Source organism: Schistocerca americana, chromosome X (genome assembly GCF_021461395.2).
Source record: "Schistocerca americana isolate TAMUIC-IGC-003095 chromosome X, iqSchAmer2.1, whole genome shotgun sequence".
Lineage (NCBI taxonomy): Eukaryota > Metazoa > Arthropoda > Insecta > Orthoptera > Acrididae > Schistocerca > Schistocerca americana.
This window is the reverse complement of record NC_060130.1, coordinates 329,826,215-329,853,907: the sequence shown is the minus strand read 5'-3', so window position 1 is coordinate 329,853,907 and position 27,693 is coordinate 329,826,215. Positions and strand designations below refer to the sequence as shown.

Sequence of the window (27,693 nt, the reverse complement as noted above, 5' to 3'; positions counted from 1 at the left end):
AGAATGTGATGCGAATTACCTTAAATGTTCAATCAGATATAACTTTAGATGAGGGCCGAAATGTATTTAAAAAAAAGACAGTTGGACACGAACACGCGATTTCAGGTTAAGAATGCATGATTGCGACTAGCCCACAGGCTAACACAACCGCAGAGTATCTCCTAAATACACAACACTTCCTCCTGAAACTTCCGCATCTTTTAGCGTTGCCATATTGTACAGATGGCCGGACGTAGCTTTGTCAGAGGCGGTCGGTTTTATTGGTCACCTTAAGTGAATGAATGACTCGGTTAGTCGATGTGGCGGCCGGCTGGCGGTCAGTTTTATTGTCTAAGACTGTACTTTCTAATAATCGATGATACTCCCAAAATCGTTAAACGATGCAAACTTTTAACAGTTGGGCTTTCGTACTACTATTTGCGATGTGTACCCAATACTTCATGGTATTTCTGCACCGATTCGAATTGCACATCCAAGCCGAATACATATGTGGGAGGCTGACGGTAGCTGTTGTCTGAGTTACAAACACGAGGCTACCTCCCAATTGTTCCATAAGGACTGCAGCTTCGTGGTATAGCTCCACTACCTGAAGTGTACTACTGAAAAGCTTAGAGTTGGCATACTAACATGAAAATGGCAGATACTGAGATACGTGACAGCGGAACAGAATAGCATCTACAATTGCTTAATAAAGGAAACGCATCTGGGCCAGAAGTGAAACCTGTAAGATTCTACACAGACGATGCGAAAGAACGTGCTTTCCAGTACAAGCAGCATTTCATCGTAAGTCGCTGGAGCAACGAACGGTACGTAGCAATTGTAAAAAAGCGATAGTCATTTCCGTTTTCAAGAAGGGTCCTAAGACAGATTGACATAATTGAAGGAAGGAAGGAAGGAAGGAAGGAAGGAAGGAAGGAAGGAAGGAAGGAAGAAAGATTGTGTTTAACGTCCCTCGTTAGAGACTGACCACAAGCTCGGATTGTCTCAAGGACGGGGATGGAAATCGGCAGTGCCCTTTCGAGGGAACTATCCCGGCATTTGCTTGGAGCGATTTAGGGAAATCACAGAAAACCAAAATCTGGATGGCCGGACGTGGGTTTTGAATAGTCGTCCTCCCGAATGAGTGTCCAGTGTGCTAACAATTGCACCACCTCGCTCGGTACATAGTTATAGGACTCTACCAGTGATGTCAATTTGTTATAGAATTATGAAACATGGTTCATGCTCTCGTATTATGACGTTTTGAAGAACGAAAATCGCCATAAAACTCAACCTGAATTTCGCAGAGAGATTTGTGAAACTCTGCTCGCTCTGTCGTTCCATGAGATCCATAGTGCTCAGGTTTATGCCTTGTTTCTAGACTTCAGGAAGGCATTTGACATCGTCCCGAACTGTCGTCCAGAGAAAAAAATAAGAGCTTATCGAGTATCCCGAGTATCGTACCAGATTTACTACTGCGTTCAAGGCTTCCTTGCAGAGAGAACACCACGTTGCTCTTAATTTAACAAAATAGATGTAAAGTAATTTCAGCAGAACGCTAAGAGTATGAAAGAACCATTGCTTTTAATAATATATTAGATGAGACAGCAGAAAATGGCAGAAGCTCCACAACATTGTTTGCAGGTGATAGTTTCCTACAAGAAAGTAGTAATGCAAGAAGGTAGTAGCTATTTGCAAAAGAACTTGGAGGATTGATGAATAGTGCAGAGAAATGCAGTTCACCCAGAACGTAAATAAATGTAAGATACTGCTCACACATCGCAGAAATAAACTAGCGTGGAAATACCCCACTGATGACAAATTTTTAGAAGTCGTATCAACCGTAAAATATCTAAGAGTAAACGTCCAGAGCGACCTTACGTGAAAGAACCACGTAAAATAGCAGATGTCGGACAGATTCATTGGAAGGGTCTCAAGGCGACATCTACGAAATAAGTAGCTTAAAAAACATTACGTCAATTGACTCTTCAGTACAGCTCCTCACTCTGGAACACCTACCAGGTAGGACTAATAGTAGAGAGCGGAGCGTTTAGTCACAGAATATTTCACTTAGCGCAAAAGCGTTACAGAGATGAACAAACTACACTACCAGGCGCTGCAAGAGGGACATCGTGAACCACTGCGTGGTACGAGAATAGACTCGCGGCCCTTCTTTTCCTGTCGTAACAGGAGCTTAATAGAAGTCTCTTTATTTGGCACGTTTTTGCCTTGGTAATTGACTATACTTTGGACCAATTCTCCCTTTTGGCCCCCACACCCGCCCCCTTCTGGCCTTCTTGTTCCCAACAACGACGGAATTTTCGTGGAAGACAATGGCCCATGTCACCAGGCCACACTGTTGGCGGCTGATTTGAAAAGCGTTCTGGGCAGTTCTATCGAATGATTTGGCCATTCATCAGACATTTTTTGGGACATAATCGAGAAATCCGTTCGTGCACAAAATCCTACGCCGGCAATACTTTCGCAATTACGGACGGCTACAAAGGCAGCATGGCTTTTATTTCTGAGGGGATTTCCAACGACGTGCCTTGTCCATGCCACGTCTCGCCACTGTTCTACACTGGCCAAAAGGTGGCCAAAGAAGTAAGAACTACCAACACACTCGTGTCTGGTTCCATCCTACACGCTGAGGCTGAATCGCTACCGTTGTCATGTACTGCATTAGGGTTTTCGTACGCACAGACGTGATTGCTACGATAACTGAAGATCCCATCACTTGTAAAGCAGCCTTATCAGTGCCAACAACTGACAATGCACGAACACAGCACACTGCCGCGACGTGCGTCGACAAACCTCTTCTGCTAAGGATGTTTTCGGGATTTAAGCCTTTCACCCACTGAAAGTGATGCGTTCACAGGAGATTGTGATGCTGAATGTTACAGGTGAGGTAACTCCTTGCCTTCGATCAGTCAGTATATTAGCTTTTGTCCAAAATATGAACGCGTTCTAGCTTGCAGCTTCATAGGTCTTGGGGTCTGCCAATGTTACAAACCCTTCTTTCCAATGTGCCTTTCTCACAAAAGCACTATGTAAATGTATTTACACATGGTAACTGCCTCTTGAGATACCTTTAAGTATGAAGCTGAAGTGCTGCCGCAGCATTTCCATCCGCAAGGCCGTATATGTAGTGCATGTCACTTATCTCTCACCAAATAAATCTCTTGTGACGTGATGGATGTTACTAACATACGCAAAACAACAAAAGACAAGCTAAAAAGAAATGACGAGATCACCTGTAACGAAGAATGCAATTAAAAATGTAAGTCTGAGGTGCATTACATAACGGGGAATTCCTCTCGGGATTCGGACATTTTCGGCCCATTTTCATATGGGCTTCTTGTAATGGGTTGGTGACAGGAACAGTCATTCACTTACGGACACAATTTATACACACCATGTGTATATGTTGTCATATATTAAATTGATATTATTAATGTAAGTAATACGCAACTCTAAAAATGGAATACAATACATACAGGGTTTCCGAAATTCCCCTTACAAACTTCCAAGATTTGTAGACTGGAGCGAGAACATAATAATTTGAATAGGAACCCATGTTCTGAAACGTACCGTTTCTTTTCACGGCAGCTTCAGTTTACATGTGTAAGGCGTCCACGTCTGCTGAGGGGAAAGTCTGAGTTGCTTCTCCTGGTATGCAATAGAGTAGACAGGATGATGTGGACTACCAGTTGTTGAGTCGCATGCAAAGTATAATTTAAGAGACCCCTGAAGAGACAGAGGAAGATCTGCTCTCATGAGTTCTGGTCGCTGCACTAGAAACTGAAGATATGGCATGTGGGATGGCGAGGGTGTACCACAACAGGTTTCCTAAGTAAACTATCTTTAACAAAGTTTGTGGCCGCCATATCGAGCCGCTGTTATGCATCAGTACTGTCCTGTGCGTACAGTACGCTGAGTTTTTTTTTGTTTTAGAATAATATAAAAACGTAATGTTAAAGTGTCAATACAAACAATTGGGATTATAAATGGATGTTCAGCTATATTTCCTTTCCAATTGTACTGCGTCACTCCTAATTAAATTCCTCGAGGAGAAGTGGACACGTTAAACATCTGAACAGAAACTGTCAGAATGTTATGTACTCACTCCCCTCTAAAAGACTTAGAAGCTTGTAACAGGAATCCCAGATCACCTTGTATATCATGAAGTTTTCCGTGCTTTTTGAGTTACACATTGATAGCATTCATAGAATCAGTACAAAGATAGATTTTTAAGTAGATAACTATAGTCCAGTTGTGTGTTTTTCGAAAATGGAATAACGAACATTGTCAAATAATAATTCACAATTTAAGTCTCTAGCTGCTCTGTTAAAACATACTGAGGGTAAAAGAACGTTGCTACGGTGGAGAGCCGTCAACCTAAACGAAAAAGTAATGATCCATGCTACTGAAACAGATGCCACAACCATAGAAGATAGCAGAACAGTATAAAAATGGCTCTGAGCACTATGAGACTTAACTACTGAGGTCATCAGTCCCCTAGAACTTAGAACTACTTAAACCTAAGTAACCTAAGGACCACACACACATCCATGCCCGAGGCAGGATTCGAACCTGTGACCGTAGCGGTCATGCGGTTCCAAACTGACGCGCTTAGAACCGCACGGCCACACCGGCCGGCGCAGAACAGTATACTATAGATCTGTGTAACCGATATAAATGATGCGTAATTTTCAATAATCGTCACTCGCACGCACTCCACAGTTGACTTCTTTCGTTTCTGGGTTATGTCAAGTACTCAACTGTGCGCGACATGGTATCCCGTTCTTTCTGGTGTCATTTGTGAACTGCGGCATTTCTGATAAGAATACGAACTTTTTTCAGGAATTGTTTCGGCGTATTTCAGAGCAGTTCGCTTCCATGTTGCGACGCAAGGCTTTCTTGCATTGGTACATAGGCGAAGGCATGGATGAGATGGAATTTGCAGAGGCAGCCTCCAACATCGACGACTTGATCAGCGAGTACCAGCAGTACCAGGTTAGTAGCGGGTGTTTGGTGAATCTAAAAAAGAAATGAGGCGATGTAGCAGATTTTGATACCCTTAAATAAAGTTACCCTGCCACCTACATGGTACCTGGTTACTCCTGCCTTAAATGCCACTTCAGTCAAAACGAAGAAACCTTTTGGCAGTTTTAATGTTCACAGAAAATAGGCTTACCTTATTTAGTGCTACGCCTTTTCCATTAAGCGTAATAAATATGGTAGATGCGCCATCACTACGTAACTTAATGAATGAATAAATGAATGAATGAATATCGTTGATGAGTGACATTGCCAACTAGCTGTTCAAGAATCAAATGAATCTGATCCGTGTTTGAGTTCCGCAGACTGGTCCGTGTACTGACCTTGTAGCTACTTGTGTCTCCAGTTTGTTGTAATAATAATGTAGCAGCTCGTGGTCTTTGAGTAACGTTCTCGCTTCCGGCGCACGGGGTCCCGGGTTTGATTCCCGGCGGGGTCAGGGATATTCTCTGCCCCGTGATCACTGGGTGTTGTGTGTTCATCATCATTGACTCGCAAGGCGCCGAAGTGGCGTCAACGAAAAAGACCTTGCAATACGGCGGCCGAACTCTCCCGCCTCCCGACGAATAATGCCATACGATCATTTCATTTTTAGTAATAATTATTATGAACCAGTTGTACAAAAGACTAAACAGAATTAGTATCTCGAACTACGAAACTATACTCCGATGTTGCAAATGTAGCCCTATTCTAGCAACCAGTGGTTTCACTATAGCTAAAACGAGTTAGTTGTCTGAACAGCAAGTGTTGAAGTCTTATAAGGTAACTTCAACATTTGGTACGTGTCGGTTACCATTATTGCAAGAAAAAAGTAATTCACGTGGTATTTTCCTTCACTCTCATCGTCATTTTTGCAAATACGGTTATTCGTGAGCAACAAATTACTATAAATACTTGTATGTGCCCTCGAAAAACTGCACGATGTCACAAAATAATGTACACTTTTTGGAACTGAAGCCCTTCAGTGTAAATCGGACAGAACTGTAAAGTTTTCCGTGTTGTACAGGTTAAGATGTAAATTAGCGGTATATATTCAAAACTAAAACCATGTTGAAATAAGACTACGGCTAAGATTACTGCTGCTAAGACAGTGACGTAACTAATGTATTTTTTATATTGGAATAGCATCGAAAGCTTGCTGGATTTGACCTCTTAGATCAGTGTTTGTATTCTTGCGGTATACATTGTTTCCTTGCTAGTACCCAAAAGGTTGAACATAAAAGGATTAAATGTGGTGATGGAACGAGTACCCTACAACACTTCCACTTTGCCCTATCCATCTCGGAGGGACTTGGTGACTCAAATTTCCTGTTGCAAAAATAAACTTAATTTTCAAACATTTCGTTAAGTCCTGTACTTCTCAGATGCAACATTTCTTGTTAAGTCACCTGCTTCGACTGGGCGGTTTCTTGTATCAGTCATCCATCTACTTAGATCATGGATCGGCCTGAAGGTCTTTATTTCTTGGTTTCGGTGCAGAAATTTGTCAACCTACGTAGATAGGCTTGTTCATGCCCATTCACTTCACTCTGTGTTGATACGTGCTAGTTCAATCGACGAAAAGCGCCATTAAAATAACACTGACTAGGTAGCATAACTCAAACTTAGTGGCAGTATCTGTATATTTTTAGAAAAGACCTGGCGTTCGGAATTCTAACTAATTACATTAAACGTTAAAAGTTCAATTAATGAGCCTTTAATGTGTCTGAAAAATCATCTTAGTGGCTATCAAATCCATATTCACTGCCTAAACTATTATCATTGCAAGCTTGTTACTGTTTTACTGTCTTCACACTCAAAACAGCCACCCGAATAAATTGTGTGTTCTAAACAACCAGTGACCCACAACTATCCGCGAGTTAAAGTAGTTCAGTCTTCTTCTTTTAAAGAAGTGCTCGCCGTAATGCTCCATGAATGTTCATGACACACCATGTGGAGTTCTAAAACGACCAGCAATTTCACACGCAAATAACTTCCAAAGTAATTCAATAAAGAATTCTCAAACATTTCACTAAAAATTTTTAAATTTGTACTCGATTCATATTTATGGCAAAACATCTGAACGAATACAAGATTCTAATCTTAGCCGAAATTTGTGTGGTACCGGTCCACACGTTCCGTTCACTAAGACTGCTGACGTTCGACAACTCGATACACAGGACTGCAGCACAGTGCGCTTCGCAAAGTGCGTAGAATACTTAAATCTCTTGTGCTGATTGTCTGTCCAGATAATCAGAAAAGCTCCTGCCTTCAAATGCTGCCGATAATCAATAACTCGTCCCACAGGATTATGAAAGAATTTATGAAACGAAATTCAAATAAAATGAACTCCGAATTATCGCCAGCAATTAAACTTTTTCTTTCGTTTTGGCTGTTTTTATACAAAAGAAAGCACAGTGGACACGAGTCTCATGACTCATGACTGCACAAGATTTTTTCCAAGCATACTTTTCCATAGTTTTCAGTAAAATAAAACATTCACACTTCACGTATGTCCTCTATACGCTCACTCTAACCACAACATAATTAAATAATATTGAAACGACTGTTTCTACTTCAAGCAACTATTGTAGCTAAAACATAATTTTAAAGAAATTTTATGTACTAATCTTCAATAAAGAATTCTCAAACATTTCACTAAAAATCTAATCTTACAATCGATAGCTCTGTTTCGTGGCGAAAGAAAAGTTATTTTCAGATTAAATATATCTCCGAAAGTATTGAAGATTATGATCTGAGGTGATGAAAGTACAGTCGTGGCAGCGACAGGATTACAGTATGTAGAGTACGAAAATACGAGTTTCCCCCGGCAGCAGAACCAGACACTGTTAAAAATCGCGTACTTCACTGCAAGGAATAACAACTCGGGATAATGTGCTACGTTAGACTGTGATAGGCTCGTCAAAGAAGCGGGGCCTGATAAACCGTCCGGACGGCAAACACCAGAATGATATTCGTGGTAGGCTAACGTGCCTAGCTTCAGTTACGTATGGATTTTCTTTAGCCCAGTGCACGCAGCTTTCACAATTAACTGTTCCGTAAAATTTAAAGGTTACGTCATCCGGCAAAATACTTAGGTCCTCGAAACATTTAACTTCACAAATTTTGATGAACAACTAACGAAATTAATTTCCCGTTTTGGCATCAGCTACATTCAGAATGTGTGTCTGAATGTAAGCCTTTAAGATTGGGCTCTGCTAATCTCGATCCATTGTCCGTTGTCAGTGTGACCGACATTTTCTTCCGCTATATGCCTTCACGCAATCTACCGTTCCCTAGACTTCAACCATGCCTCGGATTCTTGTAACTCTTAACTGCAAAGATCAAAGGTGGTACTGCCCAAGTAAAATTCTTAAACGTCGTTTGTTTTCTAGAAACACTTCAGCACCCACTTCATACCTGCAAACGATAATGTCACGTCTATTTAGAGTCCTGCAAGAAACGGAAGCGTTGTTAAGTTTTGCACTTCATTCTGATTCAGTGCCCACAAACATATTTCCCTTTTTTAATAAACATTTTTGGAACAGTGATCAAAAATTCTTAAAATTTTTCTTTCAAAAATTCAGGCTTGATCACACCACTTAAGAGTTTCAAGAACATAGGTGACTGGTTTCGGTCATATCACATGATCATCATCAGACCTGTAATTTAATTTAGAAAGTAATAGAAACCTTACTAGATTGACAATAAAATATGACAAAATGCTTATAAAGATAAAATACAATAAGACTTGTTATACCCAAGGCAACCTTCGAAGATGGTAGGTGGAGCACTCTTCTCAGCTGCTGTGATGTCAACTGGTGCCAGCAAGTGACGGGCATTCGCTTAAATACGAAGATGCTCCGCCTACCTCTTCTCCCTCTACCTCACGTCAACCAGTGCAAAACGGGTTCACATAATCGTCAAAACGTAAAAAAAAGTACAATAATAACATAAAACTAGTTATGTATAAAATATATCTTTACGACCATGGAACTACTTAGATATTGTATAAAATGTCAATTAAAAGCTTCAAAAATAACTGTACAGACTATGAATGCTTAGTGTGTCCTCTATAGGCTAAGGTGGTACTACCACAATGGTTTCAAAGTCAACGATGTTGTGAAGATCTTTGGCATTGTGGCATTATATCGATATGAGTTGTGACTTGACTGCAAGTATACACCTATGCTAGATTCAGTCTGTCTTATATTAACATTATTTGGCACTGGAGATATATGTAATAATGAAATGATCAGCTGGCGATTGGTATGATATTACATTTTTTAAATGTCATAAAACTGGTTTATTAAAAATGGAGTTATACTTGGTAATATTTCTAGCTGGAAGTTTAAGATTGTGATATAAATATTTATGTACTGTTCTGAGGTACATTTCTGCCATGGATAGAACTGGGTCCTATGATTTTCTGAACAAAACAGTACATACGTGTTCATAGAATTTCGTCAGAGAGATCATAAAAATGTTTCTCACGAAAATCCAGCTGTTCATTGAGAAGCACTGACGGTTCATCTCTCTAATGGGTACATATCTCGATCTCCTCCAAACTATTTAATAATAAGCCTTTATTAGCGCAATGAAGGACTTGAAAATTCTGTTGTACCGTCCCTTCAGCATGCTTATTAAAAGTTATATGATGGCCGAAGACTGATTTTGTTCATGCGGTGCTATTCTGATGGTCATGTGATATGACCGAAACCGGTCACCTATGTTCTTGAAACATAAGTGGTGTGATCAAGACTGTATTTTTGAAAGAAAAATGTTAGATATTTCCCTGCTTGTAAAAGATAAATTCAGTTCCACAGAGTTCATTTTGCGACAAGCAGGAGTAGTCGGGTTGAACTGAACTTGAAATGCGAACATTTTACGTTAGGATTTACCGTGACTTATTGACATTAAATGAAACAAAAAGTTTACTGTAACCAGTCAACGGTGACTGGTAACAGTAAACTTGTTGTTTCATTTAATGAACTGAACTTGCTGTGACAGCCTACTAAGATGTGCGTTTCGTCTGCAGGAGGCGACTGCAGAAGACGACGACGACCAGGGCGATGACCAGGACGACGAAGTAGAAGAGGCTGCCGAGGATAAGGTGGCGGATGTCTCCGCGTACAGCCTGGACGACACACGGGTTGTGGGCTAACCATACCACATTTACGTTTAATAAAATCAAAATATGGATTGATAGCGGATGTTGCAGTCACAGATATAGTTATGAGCGCAGAACTAAGTATTGCATGCATCAATAAACATGTTTAAAGAGACGTATTTTTGTTTGATCTGCCGTAACGATTGGTCCCCTGAAATATGTTCTATGTAATTGGTAAATTAGTTTATTTACGAGAAGAAATGATGAAGATGAGAAATTTAGATTTAATCAAAGTTTTTTCCATTGAATAGTTGTATTTGGTCTTCTGTTACAGTAATCTGGTTAGTCTTTGTTCTAAATTTCATATCGAAAATCACAACTGCGAAGTTACACACAAAGAGCGAGAAAACTGTGGTTTGTGTGGCCAGTAAGAAATACAAGAACATAATTTATTCATCTCTTAATGAAAACATTTTTCCAGCTGTAATACAGTATTTCAATCGTTAAAGGCACAAATAGCGCTTCTCCACTTTTTTACACTGAGTCATTTAAATTTTCGTATTTGTGGAGACAACACATACAGTTTTATGTAGAAAGAACGTATCTATCACATACTTCTGGCCTACAGGCGAGGTTTAAAATTTCAGTATAATTGAGAAACGACTCTTCTCCTGCAGAGGTGCTATTTATGCTTTGAATGTGTGCATGAGAAGTGTTCTGTCTGTTCAGCACGTGGTATGCCACTACCGTCCTTTGAATGTCAAACGGCAGCATGGCATCTGATAATGAGAAAGTGTTTTGTTCGAAGTGAAAAAAATGTGAAAAGGAACTTAAAAATATCGAATACAAATCAGAACATGTGAAGGAAGCAAAAGTAAATAGTTCGGCATACATCAACTGTGCTTCTAAGGTTGTCACAAAGAAGAAAATTGGATACGATTGCAAATCAGTATGCTGCAGTTTCACTGTAAATTTTGATCATGCAAAACGTTTGCTGTTGAAAACAGTGCTTCAGTGTGTCATTAACAGTTCCATAATACATCATGTGTAAAAAGGTTACGGAGCTGTCAGAGGGATCATTATGAGATATCCACAAACTTTTGTAGCAAATAAAGATGAACACGATTAGTATTAAAAGCACTGCTGAAGTTGTAAAAGTTAACAAGGTAAGGAAGCAAAGATATTTCGCACATGCTATTTCATGTATTGTTACATAACGTTTAGTAAGATGTCAAATATGTGCCAAAGCATTTCAAAATAGAAATGTGACAAAAGCTCGTGCTCGCCGTTTGACATGTTTCTTTACTGTCTGGAATGTCTCCAAAGAACATAAAGGGTAAAAATGTCACTAAATGCATCTCCAAGGGGCCAGTATTCCAGTAGTCGAGCAGTTATGCTCATATTCAACAAAAAAGGGTCATTATACATAACGAGATGAAAATATTCGACTAAGAAACTTAATATCAAAATAATGAGTAGCATTTTTGTGGAGAAATATCCTGAATAGGTTTCGTATTTGTTGAACATTATTTTTGGAAGAACGGTTCACACTGATAGAAGTCCACAAATTGCTATTTCCTGTAAATGTAAAGCTGTAGCAATAAAGTTAAGTCTAGTAGTAGTAGTAGTAGTAGTAGTAGTAGCAGCAGCAGCAGCAGAGTACACAGTCCATACGAGGAGACCAAAAAAGTTCACAAGCAAAATGGAATCCTTGTATAATCTAACTAAAGAAAACAATGAAGTTGCTATAATATGTGTAATTACATGTAGAATCTGCAGCTGCCGAAGATGTCAGTACAGGAAGCGCTCTGCTGCAGGCAACTTCCCTTCAAGGTATTATATATTCACAATATGAACTACACTGCAAAACTTTGCGTACAGGTATATCATGAGGGATAGGCCAAGAAACATCTGGATGAAGTTGCTCTTCTTTCTTAGACTAGATTAATAGTGAAGTACAAAGTTCTACTACGTAACTACAAATTTCCTGGTGGTTTTCTAGGTCAGAACAAAAATAAGTGTTGGATTTCTTAAAAACCACTTGTTAGCACTGAAAGATTACATAATTTAGACCATTATTTTCCCGTACGTGGTCATTCTTACACGCCACCTGACTGTAATTTCGATGTTACAGAGAGATTCGCATATCAGATAGAATATATCCATTGCATGAGGAAGTAGTGTTAAAAGTATCTTCGAACAAGAACAACATATTTAGTATTAATAATTTACAGACTGCAAACATTTTTGATTTTCGTAACTGGTGACAAAAATAGGTCTCCTTCAGGAAGTAAGTATTTTTGGTGGAGTCTATGCGAATAACGGTGAAAAAATGAAAAGTAATATTCTATGTATGTGCATTTATGGAGTTTAGATATGAAGAGCATCTTGTCGTAGGAAGGAATATCACTGATGGACTGATTGTTCATAATTTTCAACTGTTGCTTTGCGCAATCAACCGTCCATTGTTGCCATGTGCTCCTCCTTTTCTGCAGGGCTATGTGGAACTAAATGAGAAGAAACCAACCGATAGACAGAAACTGAAACCATTGATACCAACAGTATATTGTGACTACATAATTAACTGGTGACAAATTCTGTCGATAAGGCTTATTCCACAAGATACTTTTATGTTTTCTTTACTGAATTTCTAACATTTGTGTAGCCTTATGATGTGACAAATATAAGATTTTCATTTTATTTCAAACATGTTCTGCGTAGATATTTGAGTACTCAAATTTTTTTGTTACAAGGGAAGCACCCCCTTTCCCCTTCCCCTCCCCCTCCATTAGATTTAGTGGTAAGATGGTCCTGTGGATATCCCGTCAAAAACTGAACACAGATCAAGCATGAAAACAGGAATGTGTACTAGACTTTGAAAAAATAACCAAATCGAAGCAGTGAATGATCGAACTCTAAGATTGGAAACATCGAGGGAAATGTGGAAAGCGAAGTGTCGTGGTTGTGTGGTCACGGTGTTTGAATGCTTCGCGGGAGATAGTTCAAATCTCCCTCACGCTCTATTTTTTTTTTTTTCTCAAATTTATGTCCGTCCAGTCATTGACATGTCTGTTTCCGCTTCTCTAGTCTTGGTAATTGTCGTACCCTACATCGGTTATACAACATGAGTCATATGGTAAGAATAAGAGTATATTACCGCCGTAAGCGCACATGATAAGGTGAGAGCAGGCGAGATGCCGCATAGACCTCTCACGGAAATGAAAACAACAAATACACGGGTGAACAGTGTTGCAAGAAAAAAAATTAGTCAAAACTTTCAAAACTGAACTAAAGAGGCATAAAAGTGGTACTTGCATAGAAAAAAATTGACACGTACGTCTGGAGGACAATTCATTACACTTCGTTGTTGTAAACGGAAGTTACAGCACAATAGACACATTAATGACCCGACGGACAGTTCATAACTTTGAGAAATAAAAAAATGTGTTTGAAATCGGATCTCTCCTTCGCAGTCCAACACTGTAATCACATAACCACGACACCATGGCCGTGTATATTCGGTAGATGTTCCACATCTTGAGCTTGGACTGCTCATTGTTTTTATTTTGCTGATTTTTTTTCGTAGTTAAGTACATCTTCTTTCTGTTTTCATGCTTGATCTGTGTTCAGTTTTTGAAGGGCTATTCACTGGGCCATCTTACCACTAAATCTGGGGGGGGGGGGGGGGGGCTGTGATGGGGAGTTGATCTGTAAACCCCTAGCACAGGACAGGAAGAATGGGTCTCATGATCTGCTACCAGAGTAAAACTTTCCTCATAAACAGATTTGTTGCTTTACGTTTCCTAGTTTACTTCTGAAAAATGTAGGCTTTTGTCTTGGTTTCATGTTATCGACAGAATGTATAAATATGTGCACTTAACACTAGATAATTCAAAGAATTCCATAGCTCTCGGCACCATATTAACGCCTACGCTTAGTGCTTGGTAGAGAGTTCATTTAACCACCTTCCCATAAAATTCTCTATTATTCCATTCTCGAACAGCGCCTGGAGAAATCGAACACCTATATCTTTCTGTGCGTGCTCTGATTTCCCTTATTTTACAACAGTGATCTTTCTCCCTCTGTAGGCTGGCATCAATAAAATACACTCCTGGAAATGGAAAAAAGAACACATTGACACCGGTGTGTCAGACCCACCATACTTGCTCCGGACACTGCGAGAGGGCTGTACAAGCAATGATCACACGCACGGCACAGCGGACACACCAGGAACCGCGGTGTTGGCCGTCGAATGGCGCTAGCTGCGCAGCATTTGTGCACCGCCGCCGTCAGTGTCAGCCAGTTTGCCGTGGCATACGGAGCTCCATCGCAGTCTTTAACACTGGTAGCATGCCGCGACAGCGTGGACGTGAACCGTATGTGCAGTTGACGGACTTTGAGCGAGGGCGTATAGTGGGCATGCGGGAGGCCGGGTGGACGTACCGCCGAATTGCTCAACACGTGGGGCGTGAGGTCTCCACAGTACATACATGTTGTCGCCAGTGGTCGGCGGAAGGTGCACGTGCCCGTCGACCTGGGACCGGACCGCAGCGACGCACGGATGCACGCCAAGACCGTAGGATCCTACGCAGTGCCGTTGGGGACCGCACCGCCACTTCCCAGCAAATTAGTGACACTGTTGCTCCTGGGGTATCGGCGAGGACCATTCGCAACCGTCTCCATGAAGCTGGGCTACGGTCCCGCACACCGTTAGGCCATCTTCCGCTCACGCCCCAACATCGTGCAGCCCGCCTCCAGTGGTGTCGCGACAGGCGTGAATGGAGGGACGAATGGAGACGTGTCGTCTTCAGCGATGAGAGTCGCTTCTGCCTTGGTGCCAATGATGGTCGTATGCGTGTTTGGCGCCGTGCAGGTGAGCGCCACAATCAGGACTGCATACGACCGAGGCACAAGGGCCAACACCCGGCATCATGGTGTGGGGAGCGATCTCCTACACTGGCCGTACACCACTGGTGATCGTCGAGGGGACACTGAATAGTGCACGGTACATCCAAACCGTCATCGAACCCATCGTTCTACCATTCCTAGACCGGCAAGGGAACTTGCTGCTCCAACAGGACAATGCACGTCCGCATGTATCCCGTGCCACCCAACGTGCTCTAGAAGGTGTAAGTCAACTACCCTGGCCAGCAAGATCTCCGGATCTGTCCCCCATTGAGCATGTTTGGGACTGGATGAAGCGTCGTCTCACGCGGTCTGCACGTCCAGCACGAACGCTGGTCCAACTGAGGCGCCAGGTGGAAATGGCATGGCAAGCCGTTCCACAGGACTACATCCAGCATTTCTACCATCGTCTCCATGGGAGAATAGCAGCCTGCATTGCTGCGAAAGGTGGATATACACTGTACTAGTGCCGACATTGTGCATGCTCTGTTGCCTGTGTCTATGTGCCTGTGGTTCTGTCAGTGCGATCATGTGATGTATCTGACCCCAGGAATGTGTCAATAAAGTTTCCCCTTCCTGGGACAATGAATTCACGGTGTTCTTATTTCAATTTCCAGGAGTGTACTTTCGCATTAGGAGGAGAATGTTGGTGATTCAAATTTCGTGATAAGTTCCCGCAGCAACGAAAAAGCCTGTGGTTTAACGATCTCCACCCCAAATTGTGTATTATGTCTGTGAAGTTGTCTCCACTATTTACCGATAATATAAAACGTGCTACCCTTCTTCGAACTTCCTCCATGTATTCCGTGAATCTTACCTGGTAACTATACCACACTGTGCAGCAGTACTCGAAAGGTGTAGTGTAGGCACTTTAATGTTGCATCTTCTAATGTTCTGCCAACAAAACTTTCTTCTGTTTGCCTTCACCACAACATTTTCTTTGTGCTCTTTCCAATGTAAGTTATTCATGATTGCAATTCCTAGGTATTTAAATCAATTTACGGCCGTTAGATTTGACTGATTTATCGAGTAACCGAAGTTCAACAGATTCCTTTTAGCACTCATGTGGATGACTTCACACTTTTCATTATTTAGGGTAAATAGCCAAATTTCGCAGCATACAGCTATCTTTTCTAAATCCTTTTGCAAATGGTTTTAATCTTCTTATGACTTCACTAGTGATAAACGACAGCATTATCTGCAAACAACGTAAGATGGCTGCTCAAATTGTCTCCTAAATTGCTCATGAAGGTAAGGAACAGCAAAGGCCCTGTAACACCATCTTGGAGAATGCCAGAAATGACATCTGTTTTATTCGCTGTTTTTTCTGTCAATTACTACAAACTTTACTAGTATAGAATTATTTTTTCATTTACTGGAAAATGACAGAGCGCAGAAGTATTGTTGCAGAAGTAAGATTCACTGGGATCGTGTTCTAATTTTAACACATGTAAATCCGCTGTTCCAACAAATACAATAATTCCATCTATAAAGTACAGAGGAGTCAGTGCTTGTTCGGGGACGGATAAGAATTTGCTCTGGATCCAGATTCTTAAATTTTATTGAAGAAGAAATTCGCAACATAGCCGATCGATATACAACACAGACAAACAAATAATTAAAATTTCAGAAAAAATTGGGCAAGTAGCTAACTCGTTGGTCCAGCTCTGGCCTTCATGCAAACAGTTTTTCAGCTTGGCATTAGTTGAGAGTTGGTGGATGTCCTCCTGAGAGATATCGTGTCGAAATCTGTTCATTTTGCGCATTATATACCCACAATCCCGAATTGGCTGGATGTCTTTGCCCATATTGCCCCTAACGTGCTCAATTGGAAGTGATGGGGCAGTCTTGGTGGCAAATCTAGGGTTGGGTAGCACGCTTTTACTGGTCAGCGGGGCTCAGTTCCAACCAGGACTCAATGACGAGAATTATACTCTAGTAGTCTAGTCAGAGATTCCATGCCCCGATGATAGCGAAGACGTGTCTGCAGGCGCCCCAGTCAGTGGTGAGATACCAACCCGTCAGTCACCTGCCATACAGCCTGCCAACCATGAGCAATGATCTGTGGTGCCTTTTCATTTCACAGCAAGACCCCTTTGGTTGTCAGCCGCGACGCACTTACATCACAGTGGTACATCGGCGATATTCTATGCCCCCTTCTGTTCTTCATCGAAAACCATCATGGGTTTACATTTCAACTAGATAACACCCGCCCACAGATGGCGAGAGTTTCTACTGCTTGTCTTAGTGCTTGCCAAACCCTACCTGAGCAGCCGCTGGTGAAGTATCAGTGCAGCAGCGAGTCGCATATTTAGCTTTCGTATTTGTTTTGTAGTTTGATCTTAATTTCTTTTCGAGTGTTTGTGCGCTTGCATATGTAATTACATAAAATCCTTGCGTATTCTCGTATTTGAAAGGAGTAATATTGCTTATTGATAGCCGTAGAGTATAAATTCGCGGAGTCGTTAGATATTAGCAGTGGGATGGATAGGGTGTGTGCGTACTGCGTGCGGGCACAGGAGGAACTGGCTGCGGTTCGCGAGCAGCTGAGCGTGCTGTTGGCCACGGTCAGCCGCCTTCAGGCTGCTGCGTCGAGGTGCAGCGACGGCGTAGGGTCTGGCGCGTCGCCTGAGACACCTTACTTGTCGCTTGCTGCGTCCGCTGACTCAGCCGCCGAGGCACCTTCTAATGTACCTGGCGTGTTGGGGCCGCCCTCACCTCAGGGTGAGTCACGGACTGCAACGCGTTCGCGTCGCTCGAGGCGGGATGTCAATGTGGAGGCTGCCTGGCTGGCCTCGCCCGTTCGTCCTGTTTGGGCAGGTGGCCGCTCCTTCAGCAGGGTCAGAGCAGGCACACAGGGGCAAAGGCTTGCTGGTTATCGGGCGCTCCAACGTTAGGTGGGAAATAGCGTACAGGGCTGGAAAGAACTCCAACGTGCACTCGGTTTGTCTGCTGGGGGGGGGGGGGGGGGGGGGCCTCATCCAAGATGGGAGGCGGCCTTGCCTGCGGCTATCGAGCGTACAGGGAGCAGTCTTCTGCAAGTAGTTGCCCACATCGGCACCAGTGATGCCTGTCGCTTGGGTTCTGAGGCGATCCTCAGTTCGTACAGGCAGCTGGCGAATTTGGTGAAGACCGCTGGCCTTGCACGTGGGGTGCAAGCAGAGCTCTCTATTTGCAGCATCGTTCCCAGAGTGGATTGGGGTCCTTTTGGTTTGGAGACGAGTGGAGGGTCTCAACTTGAGGCTTCGTCAACTCTGTGACAGTCTTCGTTGCAGATTTCTAGACTTTCGCTATTGGGTGGGGAATTCTAGGACGCCCCTAGATAGGTCAGGGGTGCTCTATACAAAGGAAGCGGCTACTCGGGTAGCAGAGTACTTGTGGCGTGCACATGGGGTTTTTTTAGGCTAGGCAGTAGTGCGAGGTGTCCTGATGAACACTCACCAGTCGACGTGCAGGCAGGGAAATCAGGACGCGCTCAGTGTAATGACGCTTCAGCTATCAAGATATTAGCAGTAAATTTTGAGTGTTCGGAATAAAGTTCCTGAATTTGCAGCCCTCCAGGAAGTGTGTGTCGCGCAAATTATTCTCAGGACTGAGACCTGGCTGAACCCTGAGATAGGAAGTTCTGAAATATTTAGTGAGGGTTGGAACGTGTATCGGAAAGACAGATTAGACACCGTAGGAGGTGGTGTCTTCATTGCAGTTGACAAAAATATTGTCTACTGAGGTCGAAGTAGAGTGTGATTGTGAAGTTATCTGGACACGTTTAACAGGGCTAGGGGAAATAAAGTTAATTGTGGGGTGTTATTACCGGCCACCAGGTTCCACTGTGACAGTTCTAGAATCATTCAAAGGGAGTCCACATTCTGTATCGCAGAAGTACCCGGATCATGCTATATTAGTCGGAGGCGACTTCAGCCTACCTAGTATAGACTTGGATGTCTATGGATTCATTACCGGTGGTACAGACAAGCCGTCGTGTGAATTACTTTTGAACACATTAGTCGAAAACTGTCTTTAACAGCTAAATCGACAGCCAACGCATAATGGAAATATTTTAGATCTGGCAGCCACGAACAGACCAGACCTCATCGACAGTGTCAGTGTTGAGACAGGGATTAGTGATCATGATGTTGTCATTACGACTATGGTTACGAAAGTTAAAAAGTCTGTCAAGAAGGCTAGGAGAGTATTCTTTCTAGTAAGAGCAGATAAGCAGTTGTTAGCATCCCACTTAGTAAATAAATCGACTTCATTTACTTCCGGTACGATGGACGTGGAAGAATTATGGGCAAATTTTTAATACATTGTAAATCACGTATTGGACATTTATGTCCCGAAAAAGTGGGTTACGGACGGAAAAGACCCACCGTGGTTTAACAGCGCAATTCGGAGAATGCTTAGAAAGCAAAGGCAGTCGCACTCGCGGTACAAGAAAGATCGGGAGAATGAGGGCAGACAAAAGTTAGTAGAGATTCGTGCTGCTGTAAAAAGAGTGATGCACGAAGCATTTAACAACTATCTCCATCATACCTTAGCAAAAGATCTTGCTGAAACCCCAAGGAAATTCTCGTCTTACGTAAAATCGGTAAGTGGGTCGAAGGCTTCCATCCAGTCAATCACTGATCAGTCTGGCCCGGCAACGGAAGACAGCAAAACGAGAGCTGAAATTTTAAATTATGATTTATAGGATGCTGTACTTCGAAACATTTTTGTGTGTTCTTGTAGTATGAGTCTGGAGATGTTTGTACAAAAAAAGGGAGCAGTCAAGGAAGAAGACAGTAACTCATTTGTGTTGAGGGGAAGCGATCACCGAATTCGTGGAACGGTTCTGAGAGGGACTTCCATCCGTTGATAAAGGAGGACTGATTACCGCTGAGTGTCGCGTGTGTAGAAAGAAAGAGCAGGTTCACAGTGCTTCCTTAGGGATGGAGAGCATTGGGGCATGTAGTCGGTATTGTCAAAGTTACTGTGGCTTACATTGTGTAGGCTTTGTATATATTGGATTGTAAAGTTACTATTGCTTATGTTATGGGATGAGTAGAGAGGATGACTGTGTGTGTGTGTGTGTGTGTGTGTGTGTGTGTGTGTGTGTGTGTGTGTGTCAACGCACCTTGCATTCAACGGCAGAGACGAACTGCACCTGGAGATGTCTTGAATATGAGACTGGTGTGTGCGCCGCTTGGAATGCAACTTTCACTGGTGTTCGTCGGTGGCGGCGGCTGGCGGGTGCGAGCTGTGGCTGCCTCATTTCGCTGGGGTTGTAGCGCGCGCGGTGAAGCGTCAGTCAATCGTCACTTATGGTCCGTTAGAATCGCTAATGGGGGACAGCAGGTTCTACTATTGTGGAATGGAATTTCTGAAGCGTCTTTGCCGGACCGCAGTTAGTGGGGAAGGCCGATCGCACGCGGCTCTGCTTGGAGTGCGCGTTGTGTGTGTAAATAAACGCTCGGTCTTTAAGGGCGCCTACCTACAACTTTGGCCTGCGTTCGGCTGAAGCTCAGGGTTGCACTCCCGCCTGATCACATCAGCACGTGTATGTGGGTGAGCACGTATTTGGATAGGTATTTCACAGGTGTTACGTATGAGGGAGGTGCCGCCACTTCATGTTTGCGGAAGCCGAGCAGGGGCTGTGCAAGTTTAGAGATCTTAGATATACGGCAGTTATCGCTGCCTCCTGTGTATTCAATGGATTGTGCTTGCATGCGTTGATTGCATTATTTCGATATCGTGTCGGTAGGCCTTCATATGCGCTATTTGAATAGCTTACGAGTATTTAGCGTGTCTACACATCATTGTGGTGTATTATTTAGGAGCAGTTTGCAGGTCTGGACTGAAATTATTTGCGCAAATTAGCTGTTTGGGTATTTAGAAGTAAATGTTTTGCATTATTTACGAGCGGTTCACATGTCTGTAGGCTGTGCTATGGGTTATTTTTAACTGTTTACAATTAGCAAGCGTGTGTCTAGAGCATTATAAGTGAGTTATGTGGGAGTGGTTTGCAGGTCTGTATGATGTGGGGCATGTCAGAGCGTGTGTTCTGTAATACGTATACTCCATCCGTAAATAAATTGGCCCCCAAATAAATAAACTTTCTCCTTCCATCAGCCTAGTGCGGGCAGAGTCCTTTTACTAATCGCCCCCTAGGAAGTGGTGGTGGTGGTGGTGGTACGCATCGTTTTCAGCAATATTCTTACGTTAGTAGCAAAGACGCAAGTGAGCTTTGTTTATTGCCAGATTTCACACTTGGCGCCTGATCGTAGGAGGTTGTGGTGGTCGGGTGGATGAGGTTAGTGCAAGTGTCCTTTCTTTACGCGCAATTTTCTTAGATCGGTCGCGAAAGCGTAAGCGACCTGTCTTTACTGCCAGAATTCAAACTCGGCGAGGGTTTCTGGGAGGAAGTGGCGGTCGGTTGGCTGAGGTTAGTAGAAGTGCCCTTTCTTTAAGCGCAGTTTTCTTAAATTGGTAGTGAAAGCGCAAGTGAAGTTTCTTTACTGACAGAATTCAAACTCTGCAAGGGTTCCTAGGAAGAGGCGACTGTCTTCTAAAAGTAGTTGAAAGTAGGTAGTTGAACACCTTTGCATACATATATGAAATTGTAAATTGAATTATTTAATATGGTTAAAATTGAAATGGAATTAAGTACTTAGGTAATTGATAGGTTAGATGGGCGATGTGGGTGTTAGCATATTTACAGAAGACTATGTCAGTCGTGTAGTGAGGGGGTGTTCTGTTAAGTCTGTACGTTGTGCTACCCTCTGCAGCGGATATATTTCAACTATAACTGTAAAATGAACGTGTGAGATTAAAGGTGTGTGTGAGCAGAAGTTTTACTGTGTCCTTGATTTCACTAGCGTGTAGCACATTTTGGTGCCGAAACCCGGGAAAACATGAAGAGATAGTGCTACTACACATTAAAGAGGACTCGACGCCGGCGGAGAAGGTTTTGAGCAACTTCAATCTCAAAATCCGGTCTCGCCACGCCACGTTCAGCTCACACAGATAAGTTGCGGCATTGCTCTGAAACTGTAGGAAAGGACACTGTGGGGCGATTGATCTGTATGTGATGTTACTTGGTGCATGTTTGTTGGTGGCAGAGCAATAGAGGGCAGTTGGCGTATTATTTGCAAAGCACAAATGGGACTAGCTAAAGTACTGGTAGACTGCAGCGCCATCTGTTAGCAACAGCGACCACTACTAAAGGTCGCGGAAGTTGAAAACTGCACGGTCGCGCCATCTGTTGAGAACTACAAACGTCATTAGGGGACTGCTAACGGTTCACACTCCAGGACAGCGCCATCCCTTAGCCATAGCATCCAACTGACGGGGTGTCTTGACCTTAAACGCACTCTCGCGACAGACAGCAAAACCACCAACTCACCATGGCAGAAGCAGTAGCTACGAACTTGGGGAGGCTGCGCCGGAAGCGGACGACCTTGCGATCGAATGCGACGCGTTTAGTCAGCCAAACAAACGCCTTCGATGGTTCTACAGCTGCAGAAGTAGAACACTTCCAGGAACGCCTACAGGAAACAGAAGAGTTGACCCGACTGAACGATACAATACAGGACTTGCTGGATGACTCCGAATACGAAGCCGACACGGAAGCTTGTGAGGAATATACTGATAAATGCAAACGGGCCCTCCGAAAGGCCTTCTAGGAGGAGCGCGCTCAGGAGACAGAAACGCGACGTCAGCGGCTCAACAACACGCCTGTATGGACATAAAATTGCCTACTGTCAAACTGCACCCATTTTCAGGGGACATAGAAGCTTGGCCTCGATTTTGGGAGCAGTTCACAGCCTCCATAGACGAGAATCCGATGGTGTCAACAATGAACAAGCATGTATTCCTCCGTGGTTACCTTGATGGGGAACCTAAGGACTTGGTCGATGGCATTGCTATTACAGCTGATACATATGAGCAGACTAAGCAAATTTTGAAATCCAAATATGAGGATAAGAACAGAATTATCCAGTCACCTGGATTTCTTGGAGAATCATAACACTTCGACTTCAGGCAGTCCAGAGGCTCTCAATTCCACCTACATTGAGTGCCATATGCGCATCCAAGCACTACGAGCTCTAGGAGAAAATGTGGACTCTTATGGGAGAGTGCTTGCACCCAAACTTCTTCGAGCCTTTCCTGAAGAAATTAGCAAAAATTGGCTTGTTCATGCCCGAAGGCAAAAGATTGAAGAAGAGAACCTCACCCACCTTACGGAGTTCATAAATGAAGAGGTGGAAGGAGCTATCAACACACGCAAAATTCGTGGAGATACTGTACCACGTGAAAATTACGTACCAACAGCATCTGCCTTCCATGTAAAGGTTAAAACGAAGAGGGACAAGAAGAAACAACAGAATTCAGAGCCCTTCTGTGTGTATTGCGGCGAAAGAGGGCACTGGGGCCAAGACTGCCAAAAGACTACAAGCTTGCAGGCAAGAATCGACGCCCTCAAGACAATGAACCGTTGCTTTCTATGCCTGAGACGTGGCCACAACAGAAATCAGTGTTTCAAACGGGGAAAGGCGTCCTGTGCGAAATGTAAGGGGAGCATCACATTCCTATCTGTAGTAGCCATATCACAACAGTAAATAAAATTGAAACTATGACTTCTAACTTCACACACCTGCAGACTGCTCGTGTATCACAAGACCCACTGGTAAGAGCAGACAGACACCTGCCATCCTGGACACAGGGAGTTAATCGAGTTTCATTCACCATTCACTGATCGAATCTCTCCAACTAAGTGTCATTGGAAGCAGCACTCTCGAGATAACTACTTTCGAATCCAGTTTTGCAGTTTAATATGATGGGATGCTCCACTAATTCCCACATATCAGTAACAGCCTTTGAAAGCACAAATAATTTTTCACAGCAACCAACAGTGCCACAAGATGTAGGAGATATGGCCTTGAGGGGTGGTACACCACTCGCAGATCCTAAAGGAGACACTGAAGATCTACCTATTGAGATCCTGATTGGAGCTGATAATTACTGGAGAATCGCGTCTTTGGAACGACCAATCAAGGTGTCACCTTCATTGGTTCTTCTCCCAACAATCTCTGGATATGTCCTCAGTGGAAACAGATCTAGCACCACCGTCAACACAGCAACTGTCAACTTTATTCAGGGCAGCTGCAGTGATATATCCGATGAGTCAGTGCGCCGATTTTGGGACCTGGAGACAATCGGGATAACAGGACATCAAGAGCGAGCATTAAAACCCATGGACCACCCCATTTATCAGGAATTCCGAGAATCATACTGTGTGGAATATAGCCACAGAGTTGTATCTCTGCCTCGAAAGAAGGATATGCCTCTCTCCTGCAACCGCACAACTGCTGAAGCGCGTCTTCGCTCCTTACAAAACAAGCTGCGAGGGAATGAAGAGCTGAAGGTCATTTACCATGAGACAATGTCGAAATATATTGAGAAGAACCAGGTAGAGGTAGCACCTGAGGACTGTACTGCTGGAAACACATTCTACCTGCCACACCACATTGTGAAGAAATGCATCAGTGGAAGTGTGAAGTACAGAATAGTCTTCGATGCATCCTCACGTAAGCCAGAGTCTCTATCGCTGAATGATGCCCTCGAAAAGGGACCAAATTTACTTCTGGATATTCTAGCAATCTTACTAAGATTCTGCACACTTCCGGTGGGCTTAGTGTGTGATGTGGACCAAGCTTTCCTGCAGTTAACGTTGAAAGAAGACGACAGAGACCTCACAAGGTTCCTTTGGTATCGTGTTCAGCAAGCTGGAAGTGGTGCCTACATGACCACAAATGACGTGATAACATATCGCTTCAAACGTTTGCCATTTGGACTTGCACCAAGCTCATTCCTGTTGTCAGCTGCTATAAGGGAGCTAGCAGCACTAAATAGTGAAAAATATCCACTATCCTCAGGACTTGTAAACAAGTCAGTGTTCATGGACGATTTCGTAGCCAGTGTTAGAGACAGCGACACCGCTGCAACTGTTTACCATGAACTGACAGAACTTTTCCAGCAGATAAGTCTTCCATTGTCCGAATGGGCGACTAATTTCAATGACCTGAAGGCAATATGGGATGTCAAAGACCACAACACAAGTTTTAGGAATTAATTGGAACACAGAAGATGACTCCATCTGCAGTGACTACAAGAAGACAACTGGATACAGATCACAAGTATACGCAACATTTATTACCAGATACCCAGAATTAAAATTAACAGAACAACGACTAACTGATCAGATCCGAGTAATAATCAAAAATAACAGGATACCCCAGTCAGAATTAGAAAACATCAAACAACAAGTACATCAAATACTGGAACAAAATAATGTGCAATCAGAAGAAGAAGAAAATGCAGTAATGGGCTGAAACATCCCAGAGCAAACAAACGAAGAACAACACGCATCAATTAAACAGTCAGAGGAAAACGAAATCTTAAGACAGCCACCAGAACAAGCACAAATAGAACACAAAGTGACACACATGTTAGATATAGAAGAAAAATTTCAGCTGACATATATAGAATACAATGACATAAATACAGACATTAGACCATTCTTGCATAGACCGCCAAATAACACACAAGTCAAAACAACAATAAAAACTATCAACACAATCATACACAAAATAAATGAAAACACAACTATGGAAGAGTTGCAACTACTGGTTTATATAGGAGCACTCACTACACTAAATATACACACTAGGCAGAGATCAGAACCAACCAACACACAGAAGCAGCCCGCAAAACCAGCATGGCAACACAGGCTACAGATCAGAATAGAAAAACTGAGAAAAGACATCGGACAGCTAATACAATTTATAAGAAATGAAATGTCAGAAAAAAACGAAAAAGGTTAGGTAAAATCTCACAACAAGAAGCGATAGAGCAATTAGATGAAAAGAAGCAGAAATTACAAGCATTGGCCAAACGACTTACAAGATACAAAAAAGTGAAAATAGAAGGAAACAAAACCAAACATTCAACACAAACCAAAAGAAATTTTACCAGAAAATAGGTAACACACACACATTAAAATATACAATCCACCAAACATAAGACATGGAACACTTCTGGAACAACATATGGTCAAACCCGGTACAACATAACAGGCATGCATGGTGGATACAAGTAGAAACAGACACGTACAAGATGATACCACAAATGCGTGAAGTGATAATTTTGCGACATGAAGTCACCCAAGCAATTAATTCTACTCACAATTGGAAACCCCCTGGAAAAGATAAAATAGCAAATTTCTGGCTAAAGAAGTTCACCTCAACACATTCACATTTAACTAAATTATTTAAGTTACATTGCAGGCCCATACACATTCCCTGATACACTTACACATGGAATAACTTATCTGAAACCTAAAGATCAAGCAGACACAGCAAACCCAGCTAAATATCGCCGCATAACATGCCTACCAACAATATACAAAATATTAACTTCAGTCATTACACAGAAATTAATGACACATACAACGCAGAACAAAATTATAAATGAAGAACAAAAAGGCTGTTGCAAAGGAGCACGAGGATGTAAAGAGATAATAGATGCAGAGGTGACATATCAAGCTAAAACTAAACAAAGGTCGCTACACTATGCATACATTGATTGCCAAAAAGCTTTTGATAGTGTACCCCACTCATGGTTACTACAAATATTGGAAATATACAAAGTAGATCCTAAATTGATACAGTTCCTAAACATAGTAATGAAAAATTGGAAAACCACACTTAATATACAAACAAATTCAAATAATATCACATTACAGCCAATACAGATTAAGCGTGGAATATTCCAAGGAGACTCATTAAGTCCTTTCTGGTTCTGCCTTGCTCTGAACCCACTATCCAACATGCTAAATAATACAAATTATGGATACAATATTACTGGAACATACCCACACAAAATCACACATTTGCTATACATGGATGATCTAAAACTACTGGCAGCAACAAACCAACAACTCAACCAATTACTAAAGATAACAGAAGTATTCAGCAATGATATAAATATGGCTTTTGGAACAGACAAATGTAAGAAAAATAGCATAGTCAAGGGAAAACACACTAAGCAAGATGATTATATATTGGATAACCACAGTGACTGCATAGAAGCGATGGAAAAAACAGATGCCTATAAATATCTAGGATACAGACAAAAAATAGGAATAGATAATACAAATATTAAAGAATAACTAAAAGAAAAATATAGACAAAGACTAACAAAAATACTGTAAACAGAATTGACAGCACGAAACAAGACAAAAGCTATAAATACCTATGCTATACCAATATTGACCCACTCATTTGGAGTAGCGAAATGGATTAACACAGACCTAGAAGCACTCAGTACACTTACACGATCACAATGCCACAAATATAGAATACATCACATACATTCAGCAACAGAAAGATTCACATTAAGCAGAAAGGAAGGAGGAAGGGGATTTATCGACATAAAAAACCTACATTATGGACAGGTAGACAATTTAAGAAAATTCTTTATAGAACGAGCAGAAACTAGCAAAATACAGAAAGCAATCACTCATATAAATACATTGACTACACCACTACAATTTCATTACCACCTCTACAACCTTTTAGATCACATAACATCAACAGATACAAAGAAAGTAAATTGGAAAA

General features: G+C 42.3%; 1 protein-coding gene across 1 annotated transcript in view; it reads left to right on the top strand.

Moving 5' to 3' along the window:
• LOC124556002 (tubulin beta chain-like) overlaps positions 1 to 10,183 on the top strand; it is a 115,694-nt gene extending 105,511 nt beyond the window's left edge. The window contains exons 8-9 of the mRNA XM_047130044.1: positions 4,843 to 4,995; positions 10,058 to 10,183. Coding sequence (XP_046986000.1) covers positions 4,843 to 4,995; positions 10,058 to 10,183 — 279 coding nt within the window. The remainder of the gene's footprint in view (positions 1 to 4,842; positions 4,996 to 10,057) is intronic.
• Positions 10,184 to 27,693: the final 17,510 nt, after the last annotated feature.